Source organism: Sciurus carolinensis, chromosome 6 (assembly GCF_902686445.1).
Source record: "Sciurus carolinensis chromosome 6, mSciCar1.2, whole genome shotgun sequence".
NCBI lineage: Eukaryota > Metazoa > Chordata > Mammalia > Rodentia > Sciuridae > Sciurus > Sciurus carolinensis.
Window position 1 is genome coordinate 140,110,380 of NC_062218.1, and position 22,176 is coordinate 140,132,555.

Genomic DNA, 22,176 nt, shown 5'->3' on the forward strand with positions numbered 1-22,176 from the left:
GAAGTCCAAAGTCTAGGACTATGCAGTGGATAAAAACAGAAAAACTCCAAGAAAAACTTTCTCCTTTCAGACAGAGGACCTAGAATAAGGACCACTGTGGGACAAATACTATGAAGAGAATCCACATTTTTCTGTTCCTTAGTTTTCTCTCCAGTCTATGTCCCCAAGGCAAGGCAAGTCCCAGACACAAAGCTGCATTTCGGTGGATCAGTGCCTGTGGTGGTGACCAGGCACCTACTAATTCTTTTCTCTGAGCAGAGGTACTGGGGCAGTAGGCTTTGGGAGTCTGAAGAGTATAGGAAATCAGGAATTGGCCACATAATTCTTGGGGCTTAGGGCAAAATTAAAATGCAGTGCCTTTTTGTCAAAAATCAAGAATTTCAGGATGGTGGAAGCAGAGCATTAAACCAAGTGTGGAACTCTTTTGAAGTTTGGGTCCTATGAGGCTGCACAGTTTGTGTGGCCATGAAGCTGATCCTGCAAAAACTCTTTGCTATTTCATCCCTCGTTTCTCCCCAAGTTTAACTCCAGAGGCAGATCCCGTCACAGCAAGGGCACAAAAAGAGAGGGTCAAACCCCTGGCTTTCCAGCCACAGGACAAGTAAAAAGAGGCCCCGGTAGCTGGTGAGTGTGCAGGAAAACACAGGAAGGAACTGGAGAAAGTGGTCTCTAGACTGTGAATGAAGCCCTTGGCTTGTCCCTGAACTCTACCCATAGGGAACTGATGTGAAGCATCATGCGAAGGTTTAAGAACTGAGTTACTGTGTATGCTACCATCTCTTGAAAATCAAAGATAAAAAAGAACCACGAAAGCAACCAGAGAAAAACTACATTACACATAGGTTAACAGTGATTCAGACTTCTTACCAGAAACTATGGAGGGCAAAAGGCAGGAAAACGTAGAGATGAAAAAGAGCCTAAATTGTATATTGCGAAAAAATACCCTTCAGGAGGAAAAGCAACATCAAAGCAATCTCATACAACAGAGAAAGAGAGAGAATTGATTGCTAGCAGACCTGCTCTAAAAGAAATGCGAATGGGAATTCTTCATGGCGCAGGGAAACTTGGAATTTCAGTAATAAAGAGCAAGGGAAATGGTAAATACCTGGGTAGATGGAATAGACTACATTTCTTCTGGTGAGTTTATTACAAGGACTGCATCATGACTATTGAAAGCAAACATGACATTATCTGATGCTGTTTTACCATACCGAAGTGTAATACACACGGCAACACAACACGGAGGAAAGTAAAGAGACCCATTGATTGTAAGATTTCTATGGTTTACAAGCAATGATAAAATATTAAAGTAAATTACGAAAAGTTACAGATGTGTGTTATAACTGCTAGCACAACTAAAAGCATTTTGGAAAGAGATATAGTCAAAAAGTCAGTTAAAGTGGAATATTAAAATTATTAAAGTAACCCAAAAAAAGGAGGAAAGAGGAAACAGAAGGAAAACCAAAGGAAGGGTGAAATAGAAAACATAGTAAAATACAAACTTAAATTCAATCATAATTACCTTAATTGCAAGTGATGTAACCATACAAATAAAAGATAAAGATGATCAAAGTGAATTAAAAAACAAGAACCATAGTCTTTAAGAAATCCACTTTAAAATACAAGCAAGAAAAGGACATTGTAAGAAAAGAAGACTATAGACCAATATTCCTTATGAATACAGATATAAAGTTCCTTAATAAAATACTAGTAAACCAGGAGGGAAAGGGGAATACTGGGAAATGTTATTGACCAAATTATATTGTTATATTGTGTGCATGTACCAATAGGTAACCACAAAGCCCACAGTTATGTACAACCATGATGGACCTATAAAAATATGGAAAATAAAATAAAATTCTAGTAAACTAAATGGAGCAGTATACCAAAAGGATTATGTACCATGACCAAGCAAGATTTATCCCAGAAGTGTAAGGGTGGTTCAATATATGAAATTAATTAAAGTAATAAATCATAGTAATAGAATGAAGAAGATAAAAGCTATGATCACTTTAATGGATGCAAGAAAGTGTTTGAAAGAAAAATCAACATTGTTTCATAATGAAAACATTCATCAAACAAGGAATAGAAGGAACAGCCTTAACCCTATAAAAAGCATCTAAGATACACCACAGCTAACATCATACTTGATGAAAAACTAAGTGTTCCACCTAAGATCAGGAATAAGAAGGGGCTGTTTGCTGTCATCACCTCTATATGGCATTGCACTAGAAATTCTAGCCCAGGCAATTAGACAAGAAAAAAGAAATAAAAGGCATCCAAATTCATATACACACAAACACACATGACTGTTGGTTACTAAACAAGTTTGCATGATACAAAATCATAAAAAGTCAGTTGTATTTCTGTACTCTAAATGCTATGAACAATCTGAAAAGGAGATTAAAAAGACAACACCATTTACAAGAGTATTTTAAAAAGTACTTAGGGATATATTTAATCAAGGAGGGGCAAGACTTATATGCTGAAAACAATAAAATATTGTATAAAGAAATCAAAGGGTTAAATAAGTGGAAAGACATCCCATGCTCATGCACTGAAAGACTTAATGTTGCTAAGGCGGCAGTACTGCCTAAATTGATGTACAGATTCAATAAAATCTCTGTCAAGATTCCAACTGCCTTTTTGGCAACAATGGACAAGCTGATCCTAAAATTAATGTGAGACTGACTCCAAAAAAAAAAAACCCAAATAGCCAAAACAATTTTGATAAACATCGAAGTTGGAGGACTTACCCTTCATGATTTCAAAATTGTTATAAAATTTACAGTAATCAAAACCATGTGGTTTTGGTATAAGGACAGATATAGGTCAATGAAATAGAATTGAGAATCCAGAAATAAACCCAAATGATCAATGATTTTTAACAAGGTTACCAAAACCATTCAATGAGAAAAGAATGATATTTTCAACAAATCGTGCTGAGACAACTGGATAACTACATACAAAGAATAAAGTTATCACATACTTATGAAAAATGAACTCAAAATAGATAAGAGACCTAAATATAAGTACTAAAGTCATAAAACTCTTAGAAGAAAACATTAGGGTAAATCTTCATGATCTTGGATTTGGCAATGGAATCTTGGATATGATACCAAAAGGAAAAGCAGGAAAAGAAAAAAACAGATAAGTTGGACTTTGTCAAAATTAAAAACTATTGTGCATTAAAAATACTCTTTTTTTAAAGTGAAAAGATAACCCACAGAATAAGAAAAAATGTTTTTGTTCTTTGTGTGATAAGGATCCACTATTCAGAACTCATTAAAGAATTCTTACAACTCAATGACAAGAAGACAAGGTCAAAACATGACATGGAACTCCTTAAATAGGTACAACTTTGTTTTCATATATGTTAGAAATTAACTTAAATTTAAAAAGACGACCCAATTAAAAATGGGCAAAGGACTTGAATAGATATTTCTTCAAAGAACATAAAGAAATAACCAAGAAGCACATGAGAAGATATTCAATGTCATAATCATTAGGGAAATGCAAATCAAAACCACAATGAGCTACTGCTCCATACCTTCTAGAACGTACATAAAAAATAAACAAAAAAACCCAAACCAAACCAATACAACAACAACAAAAATGAAAAAATAAGAAGTATCAGCAAGGATATGGGGAAACTGGACCCCTTAATGTTTGTTGGTGGAATGAAAGTAAATAATGCAGCCATGGGGGAAAATGGCTCCTTAAAATGGTGAAGAGAATTGCTGTATGATCCAACTATCTCACTCTGGGGTGTATACTCAAAAGAACTGAAAACAGTTGCTCAGACAAAAAAAAAATGTGCATGAATTTTCCTAGTCCTATTTACTTATAAACTAGAAAGTGAATTAAACCTTAATGTCCATCAAAACAGACGGATTAAAGAAAGTTGTAGATCCATCCTATGGAAAATTATTAACCCCTATAAAGGCCTTAAGTACTGATACCAATACTAACATGTACAAACCTTGAAAACATTGCTAAGTGGAGAACCTACACACAAAAGGACACATACTCTGTGATTCTATTTGCATGAAATATCTGAAACAAGCAAATCCACAGGGATAGAAAGCCAGCTAATGGTTACCAGGGCTTGATATGGAGAGAGTAACTACTTAATGAATACAGGGTTTCTTTTCCTCAGGTGACAAAAAGTGTTCTGGAATTAGTGGTTATGATTGTATAATATTGTGAATGTACTAAAAGCCACTGGATTGCTTGCTTTAAGATGATGAAATTTATGTTATGTAAGTTATCTCAATAAAAAAATTAAAAGGATGAAAAAAGATACACCACACATACACTAATTAAAAGGAAGTTGAGGCATCAATACTACCTGGTTTTAAGTGGTTATTGGTGAAGGATAGACACAACAATCAATGAATCAGTATAGGAAGTCCAGAAACTGACCCATACACATCTACCAATCAACTTTATGTAAAGACACCAAGTGATTCAAGATTGATAATCTATTCAACAAATGATACTGAAACAAGGGGCAGCCTATTTTAAAAAATGAACTTCAACCTATAAACAATTTAAAAATTAACTCAGAGTGGATGGTACATCTAACTTTACAATGAAAACTGTAAAACATTTAGAAGAAAATATCTGTGAGCTTGGGTTAGGAAAAATGTTTTTAGAGACAACACCCAAAACAAGATCCATAAAAGTAAAATTTTTATACATTCGACTTTATCAAAATTGAAAAATTCTCCATAAAGAAGAATGAAAAGACAAACTGCAGACTAGAAAGGATATTTGAAAATTACATCAATTAAAGATTTATGTTTGGAATGCATAAAGAACTCTTTAATAATAAGTAAACAATAGCTCAGTGTAAAAATGTTTTTATGAAAGATCTGAACAGATACTTCACCAAAAAAGATACACAAATGCCAAATGAACACTTAAAGTGATGCTCAGAATCACTGGTTATTTGTAAAATGCAAATTAAATCATAATCTGATACCACTATACAACTATCAGAATGGCAGAAATAAAAAAAAAAGTGGGGCTGGGGATAGGGAATAGTGGTAAGGGTGTGTGTTTGACATGCATGAGGCCCTGTGTTCAATCCCCAGCCCTGAAAAAAACATACTGACAATACGTACAATGCTAACACAGCTGCAGAACAACTGGAAAGCTCTACACTCTGTGGGAACTGGAAAATGGTGCAGATATTCTGGGACTGTTGGGCAGTTTCTCAAGTTAAAGAGATATTAATATGTGATCTAGAAAACCTTCTCCTAGAGAAATAAAAACTTACACGCATGCTTATTAGAGCATTATTCACAATCGCCATAAACTAAAAACAATGGAAAACTCTTCAACCGGTAAGGAGATAAAATGTGGTACTGCCCGTAGAGTGGCTGCTCTTCGCCCAGAGCCACAGGTACAATATGTGCATCGCCACAGATGGTGCCTTAGGCTGGGTGGAAGACACCAGTCCCAAGAGGTTGTATACTGTAAAATCCCATTTATATGACATTCTGGAAAAGGTAAAATATAATAGAGACAGAGAACAGAAGGGTGTAGCAGGGTTAGTGGCATGGGGTGAGGGGTTGATTAAAAGTTCAAGGGAGCTTTATGTGTGAGAGAATTGTTGTGTTCTGATGTCACACATCTATGACTCTAGCATTTTTCAAAACTTGCAGGAATGTTGTACCTCTCAAAAGTGAATTTCACTGTACACAAATCAAAAATAAATTTAAAAATAGACGAGCAGCATACCCTTCCTCAGATGTGGAAGTAGAGACTATATAATAAACCACTATAAATATACGGTTCTTTTCAGAAAACTTCTTTAAATTTAAGCAAATCCTTTAAATCGCTTGCCACCATTAGTCTTGATTTTAAAAGATTAGGGAACTTCTGTTGATAAGAAGAGAAATGTTTAATAGACTTACAAAAATATAATTGCCCCCTGACCGCCGCTCTGTTGTAATCTGCTTTTCTTCTGCCTGTCACAAGTGACCCAAGGGAGGCCAGAGGTCACATTCTCCCATGTGTATTTTCTTCAGGCCCCACACAATGGTCAAGAGGGCACAGAAACTCAGAGCTTACGGAACCAGGGAAAGGTCACCCCATTCAAACCTTACCACGCCGATGCTTTCAAATGAAAAAATGGCTGTTCCAAAGAAGAGAGGGTAGGTCTTCCAGCTTGCCACCAGTGGCAGTTGGCTGGGGTCTGGAATTCCCTGTAGGAGAGACATGCAATGAGATGGTCACCCCCAAGGCACATCTGAGCGTTTTAAGGGAGAGAGGTACTCTGAGAGGAGACCTGAATTTTTAAAAAATTGAATGTCAGAAAGTTTAGAAAACTTCCAATGATGTAGGCCAAGGTCAGAATTTTAGTATTGCGCAGTAGTAGAGAGCCAGAGGACAGAAACATAGAGGTGTCACTCAAGACCTCAAGATTGTCAAGGTATCTCATGGAGGGAGGTTGGTTCTTCAGAAACCTCCAAAAGAAATTCTGATACATCACAGATTAGGCAACCCTAAGTTCTCAAGAGCACCTTTGAATAGACAGTGGTCAGAGGGGTTGGCAATGTCTCTTACTGTAGTTATAGAATATCTAGAATGTCTCTTATGTCCAAGTAATTAGTGAAATATAAAAGTTTCCTTTTCTTCTTTCATGCGCAATAAATTGCAAGGTAGGAGAGTACTTGGAGTGAATATTCTATATATCCTGTGACCCACACTGTAAAAATAACAGAATAATTTTTCTAACTAGACAATCTCGGGAATAATCCAAAGGTAAATCAGAAGTAGTTCTCTCATTAGGAAGTTCAATTTTGTATAATTCATCAATAACGTCTAAGGAATATAAGACTGATCTGTAATCTCAACATTTGAGTAATTTATTATTTTTACTGGATTCCATGGATGATATAATTTTTATTTTCTCTTACAGCTTCACAGAAAAAAAATCTGAAAATTATTAGTCTGCCACAGGATTTCTGGGACTTAAATTTCAATGTAGTTTTGTCAACTATAAAGGCAATAGGAAGGATAGGAAGTAAGGAAATTGATGGAAAACCAATATCCATAATTCAGTAAATGTCAAAGATACTGTCATTAACAGCATAATAGATTTGCTTATTTTGGGGTACTATTTATAATTTTGTGAGTAAATATTAAACTTTGTTCTCCAGTGTTCCCTAGGGAATAATTTTAGGTGCCTGGAATTGTAACCAAGAGGATATAAAACTCTGGTCGAAGAACCTACCTTTCATCTGCCCTTTGCTAGCCAATCATTATAGGAATGGTCAGTAGTTTACCAATCAAGATATTTTTCTTATGTCATAAGCATAATTATTTTTTAAATTTTATTTTGTTTACTTTTTTATGTGGCACTGAGGATCAAACCCAGTGCCTCGCACGTGTTAGGCAAAGTGCTCTACCACTGAGCCACAATCCTAATCCAAGCATGATTTTTTTTAAAAGACAGAATTTGACATAAACACAGGAGTATGGAGAAACATGAATGAGGAGATTCGAGATAGCACAGAGACACGGTTGTGGAAAAAATATGACAACAAGATGTGTCCCAGGCTGAAGAGTGAGAAACACACTTACCCTCCCCTGGGGTTGGCCCTAGATCTCTAGAGTCCAGTCTGTCATTGACATAAAGGTCCCGTACCACAGGCATCAGTGTGTGGCATGCACTAACCTGAGCGATGTACTGGGCGATGATAATCAAGCTGACCAGCATGCTGATATTGGCCAACATGGAGAAGATGGTCAGGATGCGGAGGTTCCGGATGAGGACCAGCAGCACCAGGAGGGGCAGGAAGGCCAGCATGTAGAGTCGTGAATCCATGGTGGGTGTTGGAATCACTGTCTCATTGTTATAGCAGTTGTTGGTTGTGCCATTAACAGCTTCCACGACCTGAGGAAGGAACAGGAAAAACAAGAGAAGAAAATAAATCTCTGGACTTCAGGGTAAGTTCAGTGCTTTGCCCACAAAGAAACTCCCTCACAAAGAGTTGGAGTGTCTCCAGTGAGTTGGGCTGAATCTACAGCTTCTGATTCTAAACCTCTGTATCATACTCCCTCCAAGGTGGCTACACAAATAACTAAAAAAAAAAAAAACCAAAAAAAAACCTTAATAACAAATAATTGGACTTACAGAGGCTACTTCTTGGCTCTTGGCAACCCAGCACCCATTCCTCCTGTTATAGACTTATTTGTGGTGAATTCTCTCCTGCCATCAAAGGCAGCCTTTGAGGATTATAAATCCCAATTGCATGGCAGAGCTAGAGGATTGGCCTTTGACTCAAGATAGGGCATTCAGAATCTCTCACAGGAATCCAAGCTAAATCTTAATCCAGGCACCTAAGAACAGAACTAAAAATGGGTAAAAAATTAACTCTGATACTGGATCCCTGTGGAAACTGTTCATTAGTTCTGCTATCTGCTCTCTCCTAACTTTTCTGGTTTTTGTTCTTTTCTGAGACCTGTGTTTTAGCTTTTCATAAATTATCTAATATCCTTCCACTAAACTTATTTTCTTCTTAAATTTCCCCAGAATCTCTTTTGGCTTATAACCAAAAGATCATCACTTACTATTTCTTAGCTAACCCATAAAGTTACTATCTCTTAATTGGACCAATACTTACAGTTGGACTAATATTGGAGACTGAACCCAGGGGTACTCTACCACAGAGCTATGCCCTCAGCCCTTTTTTAAATTTTTATTTTGAGACAGGGTCTCACTAAGTTGCTGAGACTGGTTTTGAACTTGTGATCCTCCTGCCTCAACCTCCTGAGTTGCTGGAATTACAGGTATGTGCCACCACACCCAGTCAACACTAGCATTTTGAATGTGAGAACTCTTCCTGTGTGGATGAACTATTGATTGTAGAACATTTAACATTCCTGAACCCCACCCAGTGAAAGCTATTATCATCCTCCAATAACAAACGAGAAACACTTCCCCACAATATACATGTGTAGTATATAAATCTTCTTGGCAAACATTGAAGAGTACAGCTTAGGTTTAGAATTAACGATAACCTAAGTGATACAAACAATACAATTGTGCAAGCAATAGAATTCACTGTGGAACCATTAGAAATTAGAATCAAGCAAAAAGAAAATGTTAAGTTCAGTAATCATGGAGAGTCATGGTAACACCGTGCAATATATTCATCTATATGTTTCCTATACAATATCACAAATTGTGTGATACACATTATTTTTATTTTAGAAGATGTCAATCAGCGCATAAGCTCTTTTACTTAGAAATTCCCATGGCACTGACGTACACACTGTGGGTTCACAAATGTGAATCATTTAGTCTTGTGTGTTTGCTTTTTTAAAAATGATTCCTCACTACAGTAGGAAAAATACCTGGAAGATTAACCAGGCATTCTAGGAAAGGCTCCTCCTCTCCCATGGCTGACACTTAATTTTAAAACCAAATGTACTTCGTCTCCTGAGCAAGTCCCATATCCTGCCTCTAGGTTTTTACTCATCCCTTCTCCCACCCTGACTGTCCCCCCTTGTTCTTCCTGCTGCCCTACATGCCCAGCTCTGATGCACCCCCATGGAGCTAGGCTTGCCTGCTCCTCTGCTCTCTCCTTGACTGCTACTCTGCATGTAGTTCACAATGAAGCTTCTTGACCTCAGGGTGTAGTTAGTGGCATGCTGACCTGACACTAAAACATCATATTGATATTTGCTTTTATGTTTTAGAACACACCCCACTTAGCCTGTAAATTTGAGACAGTGCTTGCCTTCCTGATAAAGCAGCTGATTAATAAGTGCAGAAAATAAAGTTCTGCAGAAATCAGATTGCTTTCTTTTTTTTTTTTTAGAAGAAAATTTTCATTATAACTTAAAAATTATTTGGAAAATAATTATATAATATTTCAAATTTCAGAAAAGCACTGTTAATATTTGCATAATCACATATGTACCCACTACCCAGACTCAACATATGGTAATGTTTTGCCATATTTTCTTATTAAAATAAAAAATTCCTGTTTAAAAAAATGTCTTAAGCTCCACTCTGACTTTATTTTCCCCCTTCTCTTCCCAGGAAATTGAATGTTTTCTCTTTTCCTATTTCCAGAGTGTACATTAATAATACAAAGTGTTGTTGTATGTGTTACAAATTTTTCTTCAGCAATAGCCTTTTTCTTTTACATAGTATTTTTTCATTAAAAATTGTCACATAATCTAGGTCATTTAATGAATTTCTGGACAGCATTCCATCATATTAATATGCCACAATTCATTTACCCATGCTCCCTCACCCAAAGGTAGTTTTTTTGGCTATTACCAAGAAAAAAATCAAAAATCAGAAAACAAAGTTGCTACAAATATCTTAGCAGACTTCTTTGAGCACACATGCAAGTTTCTTTTTTTTTTTTTTTTTTACTTTTTTTTTTTTATTATTGTATACAAATGGGATACATGTTGTTTCTCTATTTGTACATGGAGTCAAGGCATACCATTTGTGTAATCATACGTTTACATAGGGCAATGATGTTTGATTCATTATTTTTTTCCCTTCCCCCCCACCCCTCCCACCCCTCTTTTCCCTCTATCAGTCCTTCTTTCCGCTTTCTGAAAAGCCATCTGGAAATGTGTTTTAAGAGCTTTCAAAACAAACTCCTAGACTCAGTAATTAATTAATTTATTTTTTGCAGTACTAGAGATTGAGCCCAGGACATTATGCATGTTAGGCAAGCACTCTGCCACTGAGCTACATCCCAGCCCTTTCTATTTCATTATGAGGCAAAGTTTGCTCAGGATGGCCTCAAACATGCAATCCTCCTCCCTCAGTATCCTGAGAAGTTGAGATTACAGAGGTGTGCCACCACACCCAGTTCCAAACTATAATGAAATAAGTGAGATAATTAGCTTTTATTATAGTGATGGAAAGGTTTCTTTGGCCACATAGTTTTGGAGGTTCCAGTCCATAATAAATTGGCCCCATTTCTTGGGCCTGTAGCAAGACAATCATTGGAGCATATGGCAGAGAAACAATCATAGTACTTACTCTGATAAGGTCAAGGAAGAAATTAAATGATGGAAATCATGTAAAAATTCCACCAATATATCTAATGCTTAATAAAAGCTAAGTGAATGCTTATCATTTTTCCTCCCTTCTAACTTTTTCATATTTCTATATTTCTGGTGTTACTATAATAAACAGAGAAAGAACTCTAAAGAATAGTTTTGTTTTGTTTTGAAGTTCATTGATTAACTTATGTTACCTCTAATCTTCTGCTCAAATTGCTGCAAGATAACATCTGGGTTAGATCAGAAGAACTTCCTCGGAAAAATAACCATTAAGCCTTAAATCAAATAGCTAACAGTAGATAAAGATGGCCCAAGCGAGATTAGTATCCCACCGGACATGACCCAAATCAACTTTAGAAGCGTTAAGTATGATTAAGCACCAAGGTAGGAGGATCTACAAATTCCAAGGGTTTTTCCAGCCCAGAATCTTAGAGACCAACCTTGAGGACAGGCCCAAGATATGGGGCAAAGGGTACTGAAGCAAAAGTCACCACACAGAAATCTGCTGATATGTAAAACAGTGGAGCGGGGAGCCAGGTTCTTTGATAACACCTAGATTCACTTCCTGTGTGGTACTGATGAGGATACTGGGGCTCAGAGGAAGACGTTTGTCAAACAACTAGCAGAAGAGCCTCCTCTTCCACATCTTTCCCCTTCCACCTTCCCTAGGAGTTTGTACCTGTTTTAAATTATCAGCCAGAAACACAATGTACACACAGCAGAAGCCCAGTTGGGTGATAATAAGGAAGAAGCTCACCATATGCCTAGAGGGAGGAGGAGAAGAGAAAGAGGCTTGTTAGCACAGAACTTCACTTTGCAGTTCCATTTCTTGACATTCTGCCCCCTGTCCCCAGGGGCTGGTGGTCCTGTAACAGCCCCCTCCAGTCCTTCTACCACAATCAACAATCGGGCAGTAAGAAGTGAAGTAACAATAGTTCTTTATAAAAAGTGGTTTTCTAACACCCTCACACTCTCAGCACAGGGAGCAGTAAAATCCTTCCCGGCCATGAGCCTCTCCACCCTGCCACTCTGGTCACCTCCGCCCTGTCACCCTGGTCACCTCCACCCTGCCACCCTGGTCAGGCTCTACGGCATTCCTCACCCCACTGTTATTATTGATGTGGGATGACAGTAAACACATTGTTTTTTATTAGCTAACATTAACATATAAAATATTTGTTTTACCATGTGTCAGACACAATGAAAGATACCAAAGTTATGCAGAAAAATAACGTAGGGTCCCTTCCTCTTGTTGTTCATAGGCTAATGGGTGTGATGGACAAAATTTAATACCATAATACAAGAATAAGGACTGTGGCAAAAAGGACACTTTATTCAAATTATGGACCTCCAGAAAGCCTTTTATAAAAACCAATATATGAGCAAGAGTCCCTTGGGAAACTGAAAAAAGGAGAGAGAGGAGAAGAAGGAGAAAAGAAAAAGAACAATAACCAGAAGAAAAGGGAGGTGGAGGAGGTACAGGTAGAGCAGAAGGAGGTGAAGAAATGGGGAGAGGGCATTTCAGCAGAGGGAGCAGGCAGATGCACTAGTTTCCATGCGCAAAGTGCGCTGGAGAGGCAAGATTAAGGGCCAAGAGACCATAGGAAATTCTTTCATATGTAGAGGTGAAAGAAGGCAGCAGCCTGCACAGACACGTCCACTAGCATTCGAGAATTAGATCATTTAGAAAATTACCAGGAAGCTAGAACTTCCAGAGCTTGGTGATCACCCATTTCTGGTGGGGTGGTGGAGGGGAAGGGAAAGAAAATGATATAAGGTGATCTAGAAACTTTTAACTTGGACAGCAAAATAAACGTGGGAAACTCAGAACAAATTATAGGAGAAAAAAAAGAAATGACACATTCAGTATCTGAAGTGTTGAGCTTAAGGTTCCAGAATTGTCGAGTTGTGGCCTTGGGAAGGCAGATCGATCGATGTTGGCAAGTGCACGGGGTAAGAAGAGGAGAAGGTCTGGAAACCAAGGCAAAGGAGGAGATTTAGTCTTCAGTACCATAGGACAAAGGGTGTGGACACTTCTGTGTCACTCCTGAGAGCTAAAAGATGGATTTATAGAGAAGAGTTAGCTCAACCAGGATCCTTACGCCTTGGTCTTTTTCTTTCTCTTCATTTTCTAGCTTCTCCCTAAGAGACCTCTTCTACCCCCAGGTTTATTATGGTTGATGACTTTAATTTTATCTCTCCTGCATGAAGATCAGCTCAGATCTGTATAGACCCATTGGACAGCTCTCCCTGAATGTCCCTCAGGCACCTCACACCCAGCTAGTCCAAAACAGAAGCCATCAGAAAGCTCCCTTCCCTCTAGTCCCAGGAGGCTTTTCATGATCAACTCTTCTTTATTGCCATTGCCACCAGCTTTGGTACAGCCACTCTGCCACCCGCTGGGACTTTGTCAACAGACTCCCCATGGGTCTAAGTCTACTCTTGCTCCCCACAACCTGTCCTCCTCACAGAAGCCAGGCAGCTGTTCCAACAATGCAAATATGATCGCTTCCCTGGTTCAATCCTCCAATGGCTTCCTGGTTGACTTTACTAAAAGAGCAAAACCTTCAAAAGGGTCTGAAATGTGCAACTTGATTGATCACCTGGCTTTTCTTTCTGTTTCACCTCCCTGATTCTCTTCCCTCAAGCTACCTGGTCTTTTTGTACCTTAAAACTACTACATACACCTTCCTGCTTCTGAGTCTTCACACCTGCTCTTCCTTCTTCCTGGAAGCTCCTCCAGGCAGGGTCCTACTTCCCCCAAGAAATTCCTTTTCCTTCAGGACTGCCTCCATCAGGACTAGGAAGCTCCCCACCCCATCTAAACACATCTCCTTATTTGCTGGGTGGTAACTAGTAATCTGTTCATTATCATATTTATCCCAGTGGATAAGCCATTTAGTCTCTGCCTTTTCCACTGAACTATGAGTTCTGCAAGGGCAAAGTCTTGTTATTTGTCTTGCTCCTCACAGCATTTCCTTCCAGGGTCTGCTAAGTAGGAACAACAGAATAAATGTAGCTTAATAAAAGAGTGAATAATATTAAACTTGCACCCTATCACTGGAGGTATGCAAGGAGTGAGATCCTGAATCTTATCAATGAACTCTTTCCCTATGACATTCTGTGCCACAGGAACCACCTTTCCAGGGGAGAAGACATCCCTGAGAGCAGCATCTTCTCCTCCCGTATCGTACCCAGCAGCAGACAAAACAAAAGCAAGATACCTTCCCCAGTGGGCATGGGTTTGGAGCCAGGTGCTGGGGCTGGCTTCTAGTCCGTGCATCACTGTGTCCCCATAGTCCATAAAGGGCTTGTTAAGCCTGCAGGAGAGAACACAAGCACAGTTGCAAGAGATGGTGTAACCTGAGATCACATACTCAAAAATCAGGAGACACAAAACAACACAGAACATAGCTAGAGAACAGAACACTGGGACAGAGATCTAAGTTCTAATTCATGCTTTGACACCTGGCAGCAATTCTCTGGTGGCTTGTTTTCTTTACCTGTCAAATAAGGATGTTACTATATAGCAAAAGTAACAATAGACACTTTGTGTGGGTAGTTTCCATACCCATGTATCCCACTGGATCCTCATGACAATTCTCTGAGACAAGGCTAGGCAAGGATTGTTTATATCCTTTGTGGATGAGCCAACCTGATAAACACAATGGTCTGTCTGAGATCATCTAACTGACTATATGACATAATCTCAGTTGAGGTCCCTGCCCCTAAATGCTCCTCTCTTTTTCTTGGCCATATTGGAAAACATTAAAAAGTAAACTCTTACTTGTTATGTGTAGGGTGTTTCTGGGATGTGCCTGAGAATCATACACCAAATGGAATTGACTCAGGATGCTGTTTTTCTCACCTGTGACAGAAATGCCGGGCACACCTGACCAAGATATGCATACAGTGGCAGGCGATGAAGCCCATCACCAGCAAACTGAGCGGGCCCATCTGGAGCAAGGGGAGACAAAGGGCAGGGAAAGAGAGAAAGAGAATGGATTTATGAAGAACGCTCTGAGCTACAACTGGGGAGTGCAAATACCATTAAGAACTTCCCAGCAAACTGGTTTGCGAGCCATTTTTAACAGTTAACAGCCATTCTTTCAAATATAATCTCCAGTGGCATCGCAATAAAGTACATAAAGCCTTTCCACTGGGATATGGCGTGGGTAGGGGAACCAGAATCATGACCATGTGTCCCCTTGGGGGCCTGGGAGACATCTCCAAGGAGACCTAGGCTCCACAGAGCACAACTGGAAACCAGTCAGAGTTCACCATTGTGTTCCATGAGGGAGGAAACTGAGGCCCAGGGAGTGGCCAACTGACTTGCCATGGCCACTAAAGCCTGTGGCAGTGCCAGAGCTCAGACCTGGGCTCGATGTCTGGATGCTAAGTCTGCACCAAGCGGCCTCCCAGGAGACTGTCCCAGGAGGCTGTTAGTGGTTAGCACCTCCCTCCTCCCATCCTACAACCTGACCATCTGGTCCCACCTGGGGCTTTCTCTCTTACCAGGATGCCTGCGTTCTTCACAGCCAGGGGTAGTCCCAGGATCCCTGTGCCCATGTTGCCTTTCACCAGGTGAACCAAGGTCTGGAACCCTCTAAAGGAGAGGAAGGAGACGTGAGGATGTGTGTGGAGGGTGGGAGCCACCGTCACTCCCTCACAGCAGGCCGACACCTGGATTAAGCCGGACAGGCAGCCTCCTGGCCATCTTTCAGTCCCTGTATCCTTGCCTGGCATATCTGAGTCTCCTGTAAGGTAACCATCATTTCAGTTTTCCCATAACTGTCTCAGTTTTAGCAGCCAATGCTCATTTTGTGCCATTACAACAGGTGCTATTTGGGACACTATGGGAAGTACTTTATCTGAATATAATATAATTTATCTCATTTAATCATCTTGTCAAGACTATAAAATAGGTACTGCTATTGTCTTTATTTTGCAGGAGGGGAAACTGAGGCACAGAGACTTTTGAAAATGTCTTGTCCAGGGATATATTGGGGAGCTAGTGTTTAAGCCCAGGACTACCTCAGAATCCCTCCTTACTCTCGCTGTTGCAGAGCAGCCTCCAGGAGAGAAGGCCAGACAGTGGGTAAAGAGATAGCCATTTCATCACTGAGGAACTGAGGCGGGCAGCGCCTAGCCCAAGGCCACAAACTAGTAGTAGAGACAGGACTGGACTCAGGAAAGGGAAAAGGGCAGGCAGGAAAAAGAAGTCATTGTGACTTCTAAATAAATATGTCAGATGACTTGGGTCATTTGGGGACTGGTCTCCAGAGGGTTTTCTCTCTCTCTCTCTCTTCTGCCCAGGGCATTAAGGCTGGAAAATGTCATGCCCCCAACTCCCCTCAAACAAAAAACTCCCACTGTTTAAGAGAGATGCAAAGATTGGTCCAGAGGACAAAGTCTGAACCAGCAGGGGAAAAGATTCCAGGCAGGTACCCTCACTCCTGAAGAATCACAAAACAAATCTACTCCTACACTCTTTATACCTGGACCTGGTGAAATCAAGGTGAGTACCGGGTTTATATGTATAACCTTAGAAACCTTGGACATTCCCCAGAAAAGCCTTCCAGCCAGGAGAAGTTCTTAATTCTGGAAGGAGCCTGGTCTCTGGAATTGGACAAGCCGTGGATTAAAACTCAAGGCCACGACTTAACCAGCTCTATCATCTTGGGCAACGTGTTCAACTTTGCTAAGCTTCTGCAAATGTTAGGAGTATTGATATTTTGAAAGAACTTCCCCAAACACCCCTGTGTCTACGTAAATCCTAAATCCTCTAACTTCCCAAGAATCCACCACGGACATGTCAAGGGTTAAGGAGAACAATTGGAGGAGAAAGGGGGTGGAGAGTCCGCGTGCCTTTCCCTCTCCCTGTGGGTGTCCACATCGCTGACCGAGCACTATTCCCTGCGGCCCCCAGTGATGGGCTTGTTTTGCAACTGGGAAAGGGTCAACGGGTCACTTAGGAAATTTCTAACTAAAGGACTTAGGAAATCAGAATTTAGCTTTCAATCATTGGCCCACTTACAAACAGTGTGGTGACTTGTGCTCTAGACCAGGAACCCGGAGTCCTGGGTTCTAGGCCTTTGGTGACCTTGGACCACCATTATATTCACAGCAGCTAGCGAGCATTTACAGGTACTGCACTTGGGGGCCTTATGCTCATGTCATCTGTGTGGCCAAACTGGCAGGTGCAGACTATCATTTCACAGAGGAGAGGCTGGGCAGAGAAGTTCTTCACTTGCTCAAACTGGACAGCAGCTAAGCAAGACTTCAAACCCAAGGAGCCAGCCCATAGGTGTCCCGCTGACCCAGCCTACTATCTCTCCCCCTGGCTCTCACTTGCTTTATTCTCCTGGTTCTTTTCCCCCCCATATTTTTATGGGTATTATAATTATGCATAATAGTGGGATTGGTTGTTACATATTCATACATGCACACAGTATAGCAATATAATTCAGTCAATATTGTTACCTAGTATTTTCCTTTTCCCTCCTCTCCTGCCTCCCCCTGGTCCCCTTCCTCTGTCCTTTGATTCTTAAGTAGCTACAACTGCCACCAAAACCATGTGTCTGTTCAAGACACAGAATCAGTTGGTTCCCCCAAGGCCCCTGATTGAGAAATATCCTGCTCTGCAGTGGCAGCCTCAGGGCCTGAACACTTCACCTTCAGGATCACTAATACTAAGCTACCCTCAGGACCAGCTCCGGAATAACCAAACCATGCCAGTGCCAGTCACGGTGTCCATCCCTGCACTGCCCTGCAGGGTGGCTGCGGAGAGAGGCTTCTCCTCCCCGCTGCACGCCCCCTCCTCCTCATTCATATTTAGTTTCCCAGGACATCCCCCTTCAATTCACAATGACACCTGTTCATCCTGCTCTGCATGTGAGGAAAGGAGACACAGAGTGAACTCGCCATCCAGGGCTCCCCTAGTCCCCCAGTGGTGTCAAAACTTTCTTCTTAAAGCAGCAGGAGCTCTCCACCACCTGCCCCTGCACTGCCCTAAGTGAACTAGCTCGACTGATTTGTTGGTGGGGTCAGATATGAGGAAGGGGAGCTGGAACCCCATAGTGTGTCTGGGTCAAGTTCTGAAAGCCTTGTGAATAGTGCCTCCCAGACCCCGCACCAGGCTCCTCTCCCTAAAGACGCATCTCCCAGGTATGTTGGTTTTGGGTGTCCTCACTGCAATTCCCAGTGGGAGAAGAAGCCCGGCTTACTGCCGGGAGGAAGCAATGCTGAGTTGTCAGTGGGACCATTATGTTTTAAGCTCAGGTCTCACCTTCTTCTCCAAGAAGTTAGTGATCTTGCCGCCCTCTTCAGCATTAACTGGACTTGTCAGTAACTAAAAACTGACAGTGGAACCAGCCCTGGATTCCTGCCTCTACCCTAATGACTTAATGACTTACTTCATGTGCACCTTAATTCCCCATGAATATCCCTTAGGGCTTTTCTGATTCCACTCCTGCCCCTTTAAGCTCTCATCTGACACAGCCTCTGACCACATCTCTTGCTGTCTTGGTTCTCCCATCTGCACAATGGGTTGAAAATCAGACACACCCACCTCCAGGTTTTTACCAATGATCAAGCTCCCAGGCTGGACAGCAGGAGTGGGGCTGACAGAAAACAGTACTCACGTTATGCCCTGGGTCTTCTCCAAATCCACTGATTCTGAAGACCTTGCATCCAAGACACTGGAGTCCTTGTTTTGCAGCTTCTTCGTACTTTTGGGAGACGACATGAGGTCCAATTTGAGGGGAGCAGCTCCTTGGAGTTCCTTGGTATTCTTTGCCACAGGCATGACTGCTTCAGAAAGGGAGAGCTCAGGGTGACAAGGAGGCTTACTTCGGAAAGAATCAAATGGGAAGGTGTCTGGTGCCTGTGCAAGACCCAGCTCAGGGGCTGTGCCTTAGAGCGCTCTGCTGAGCAGGAGCGAGGCCCCGCCCACCTACCCCAGAGGGCGGCGCCTCTTCCTCCCGCCTGAAGCCGCCCAGTGGAGGAGAAGCCACGCCCCCGAAGGAAGAAAGAAGGGATTTGGGAAGGGCGTCAGGATCCCTCACTGGTGTTACCCCATCACTGTAACAGTAACAACTACTACAGTGGTTTTGAAAACTCGGGCTTAGATATTTATCAAATGCTTTACCAAGGGATAGACACCCTTAGCTATTTTTTTTTTTCCCATTTCATCCTATAAATTAAATAACTGAGGCTTTTTGAAGTAAAGGAATCTGACTGAGGTCACATACTAGAAAGTTGCAGAATTGGGACCAGAGCCCAATTTGTCAGGATTTTAGCCAGTAGCCTATCTCTGCCTCCAAGAAAATTCCTGCACATCCCTTTCTCTGCATCCCAGGCTCCTCAATCTACTGCTAAGATATTCCATCTAGGAATCCCCTTTCTTAAAAATGGAAAGAAAAAGAACATTCCCTGGCTCACCCAACTGCTTCCTTGCTTTTGGGAGGCTCAAGAGAGTGGACAGGATATTTTTTGGAATAAGGAAGAGGCAGAGATTATACAACTCCCAGTAGCCTTTTACCAGTCTGTGGCCCCAGGAGAGGGTGTGATTTGCCCAAGGTCACACATAACCTTCAGGAGAACTCTGAAGCTAAAGAAGTTCTTGGGAGTTTCTCTGGGATCCCCTTCTCTGTCATTATCTCTGCTCAATGCAGATGAGTGAGCCCACAAAATTATAGCATTTCACTCAAGCTGTACCACTCTCCCCCATCATCTCATCCCCCAAGCCAACATTTATTGAGGGCTTATTATGTGCCAAGAGCTTTACTTAAATAATCTCACTGCTAACTGGTAGACCCAACATAGATTTCTCAGGGCCCCTCCCTTACATGGGGCTTTTTTCAAGATGCCATATGCAATTTCGAATTTGTATTTTTTCCTGCCCCTCTCCCCAACTCCAATGATAAAAGCTTCAGGGTCCTCAAAACCTGGCTACTTCTTTGGGTAGCATTGCTACTTTGTTTTTACTGTGGAAACTGAGGCTCAGAGAGGCAAAGGTCACAGCTGGTACAGGACAGAATCTGAACGCCCCAAGGTCCTTCCATGTCTGCAGTCTGCAGCTTGGACTACCATGCTGACCCCTTGGTTTCAATTCTGGCCCCACCCTTCAAGTTCCCCGCCCTGAATCAACTAAAACACTTGCTGTGGTTTGTGAAAGGTCCTCTCTTCCCTTGTCTGGAACGATTACATGGCACTATTCCTGGTCTGTGGAGTAGCAGGCTGTGTTCTGTGACCTGCAATTGAGATTCCACATTTTGGTTCCAATCTTAGATCTCATCTCACTGATGAAGCTCTGTGCCTGCTCAAGTCACAGGATCAGCGAAATAAGACTGCCAAAGAACTGGCCATGTTTGAGCATGGGTTAGTTTTTGCTTTCTTCCCCAGGTTGAGAAAAACCTGAAGTTAATCTTCAAACCTTTTGGAAAGGGACTTCGGGACTGGGACTTTTCCAGACATCGTCAGAACGAAGGAAACCTGTTGCGGGGCAGGGAGACTGTAGACCCCTCACCTTGTCGCACCACAGGTTAGGTGAAAGGTGAGAGGTGAGAGATTTTCTCCCAGGGTGGGTGATCCACCCTAAGCCCTTCTAGCATTGACTCAGAAATCCAAGCCTTTGGGTTTTATTGTGGCTTTATCATAAAGCCATCATGGCCCTGGGAGGGGTGTTGTACCTCTTCGAGTCTTGTTTTCTCCTTTGTGCAGTGGATATGAAACCACAGATGACTTCAAAGAGCCCAAGGACTGGAGGGATTTGGGCAGGGGCTTTAATGCTGAGACGCAGGCCTAGCTTCCCTGGAGTGAGGCGTGTGTGCAGTCTATGGTCAGAATGGCGGGGTCGCTGGATGGCTCCACAGAGGAGGGAGTAAATGGGATTTAAATAATTACAATAATTTTCATGGCCCTTTAAGTTCTCTGAGTCTGGTTTCTTTCTTTCTTTCATGGTAGCTTTGAAACTCGGTGTGCATCCGATCATATGGGAAGGTAATAAAGAACAGAGACCGAGGCTTGAAGTGGCAGGAGAAATGTTTCCCAAGTTCATCACAGACACCGATAGGGGATGAAATTTGAATTCCACTCTTCTGTGGGGTGAGAGTAATTGCTCCCTGCCCTTTTCAATTGATGGATAATAATTGTACATCTTTATGGGGTGCAGTGTGTTGTGTTGGTACATTTACTTAAAAAAAAATTTTTTTTAGTTGTTGATGGACCTTTTTTTTATTTATTTATTTATATGTGGTGCTGAGGATCGAACCCAGGGCCTCACACATGCCAGGCAAGCACTCTACCACTGAGCCGCAACATCAACCCTGTTGGTACATTTATATATCATGTGTTGACCAACTCCGGATATTTAAGTTATTCTTTGTTTCACACATTTATTTCTTTGTGATGAGAAATTCAAAATCCTCTCTTCTAGCTATTTTGAAATGTACAGTGTTGTTGATTATAATCACCCTTCTGTGTGAAAGAATGCCAGAATGCATTTCTCCTCTATGACTGTGGCTTGGTACTTATTAACCAATCTCTCTCCCTCACTCCTTCTCCCCTACCCTCTCCAGTTTCTCATAACCACTATTCTGCTATCTACTTCTATGAGCTCAGCATTTTTAGATTCCACATCCTTGTGATATTGTTCTGTGTTTGTGTTTCTGTGCCTGGCTTCTTTCACTTAACCTTATGATGTCCATGTTACCACAAATTACAAGATTTCATTTTTTATGACTGAATAGTATTCCACTGTGTGTATCTACCACATTTTATTTATCTACTCATTCATTGATATACACCTTGGTTCATTCCATATCATACCTATTGTGACTAGTACTACATTTAACAGCTTTTTAGTGGATTAGAGAACCAAGGCAGAGAGCTGGGAAATTATTTGCCTGAGGTTGTAGCAGCTGGCGGAAATGAATAGCAGTACTCCTTTGGACTAGAAGTTGGTGACTCCTAGCAGGCTGGAAATTTGTCATGCCATCCCTGTTCCCCCAGGTACTTCCTCCTAGCCTTTGACTGATTACTATGACTCCTCTTCTCCCCACCTACATAATCATAATGTTATATATGATCATGTGCATTGAGTCTATCCCAAGTGTGTTACAT

At 41.3% G+C, this 22,176-nt stretch overlaps 1 protein-coding gene across 1 annotated transcript in view; it reads right to left on the bottom strand.

Annotated features, from left to right (window-relative positions):
* Positions 1 to 18,960, bottom strand: part of Slc36a2 (solute carrier family 36 member 2) — a 33,494-nt gene extending 14,534 nt beyond the window's left edge. The window contains exons 1-7 of the mRNA XM_047555838.1: positions 18,696 to 18,960; positions 15,568 to 15,658; positions 14,921 to 15,009; positions 14,277 to 14,372; positions 11,732 to 11,816; positions 7,691 to 7,909; positions 6,117 to 6,215 (exon numbers count right to left, since the gene is read on the bottom strand). Coding sequence (XP_047411794.1) covers positions 6,117 to 6,215; positions 7,691 to 7,909; positions 11,732 to 11,816; positions 14,277 to 14,372; positions 14,921 to 15,009; positions 15,568 to 15,658; positions 18,696 to 18,859 — 843 coding nt within the window. The 5' untranslated portion in view covers positions 18,860 to 18,960. The remainder of the gene's footprint in view (positions 1 to 6,116; positions 6,216 to 7,690; positions 7,910 to 11,731; positions 11,817 to 14,276; positions 14,373 to 14,920; positions 15,010 to 15,567; positions 15,659 to 18,695) is intronic.
* Between the last annotated feature and the right edge of the window lie 3,216 nt (positions 18,961 to 22,176).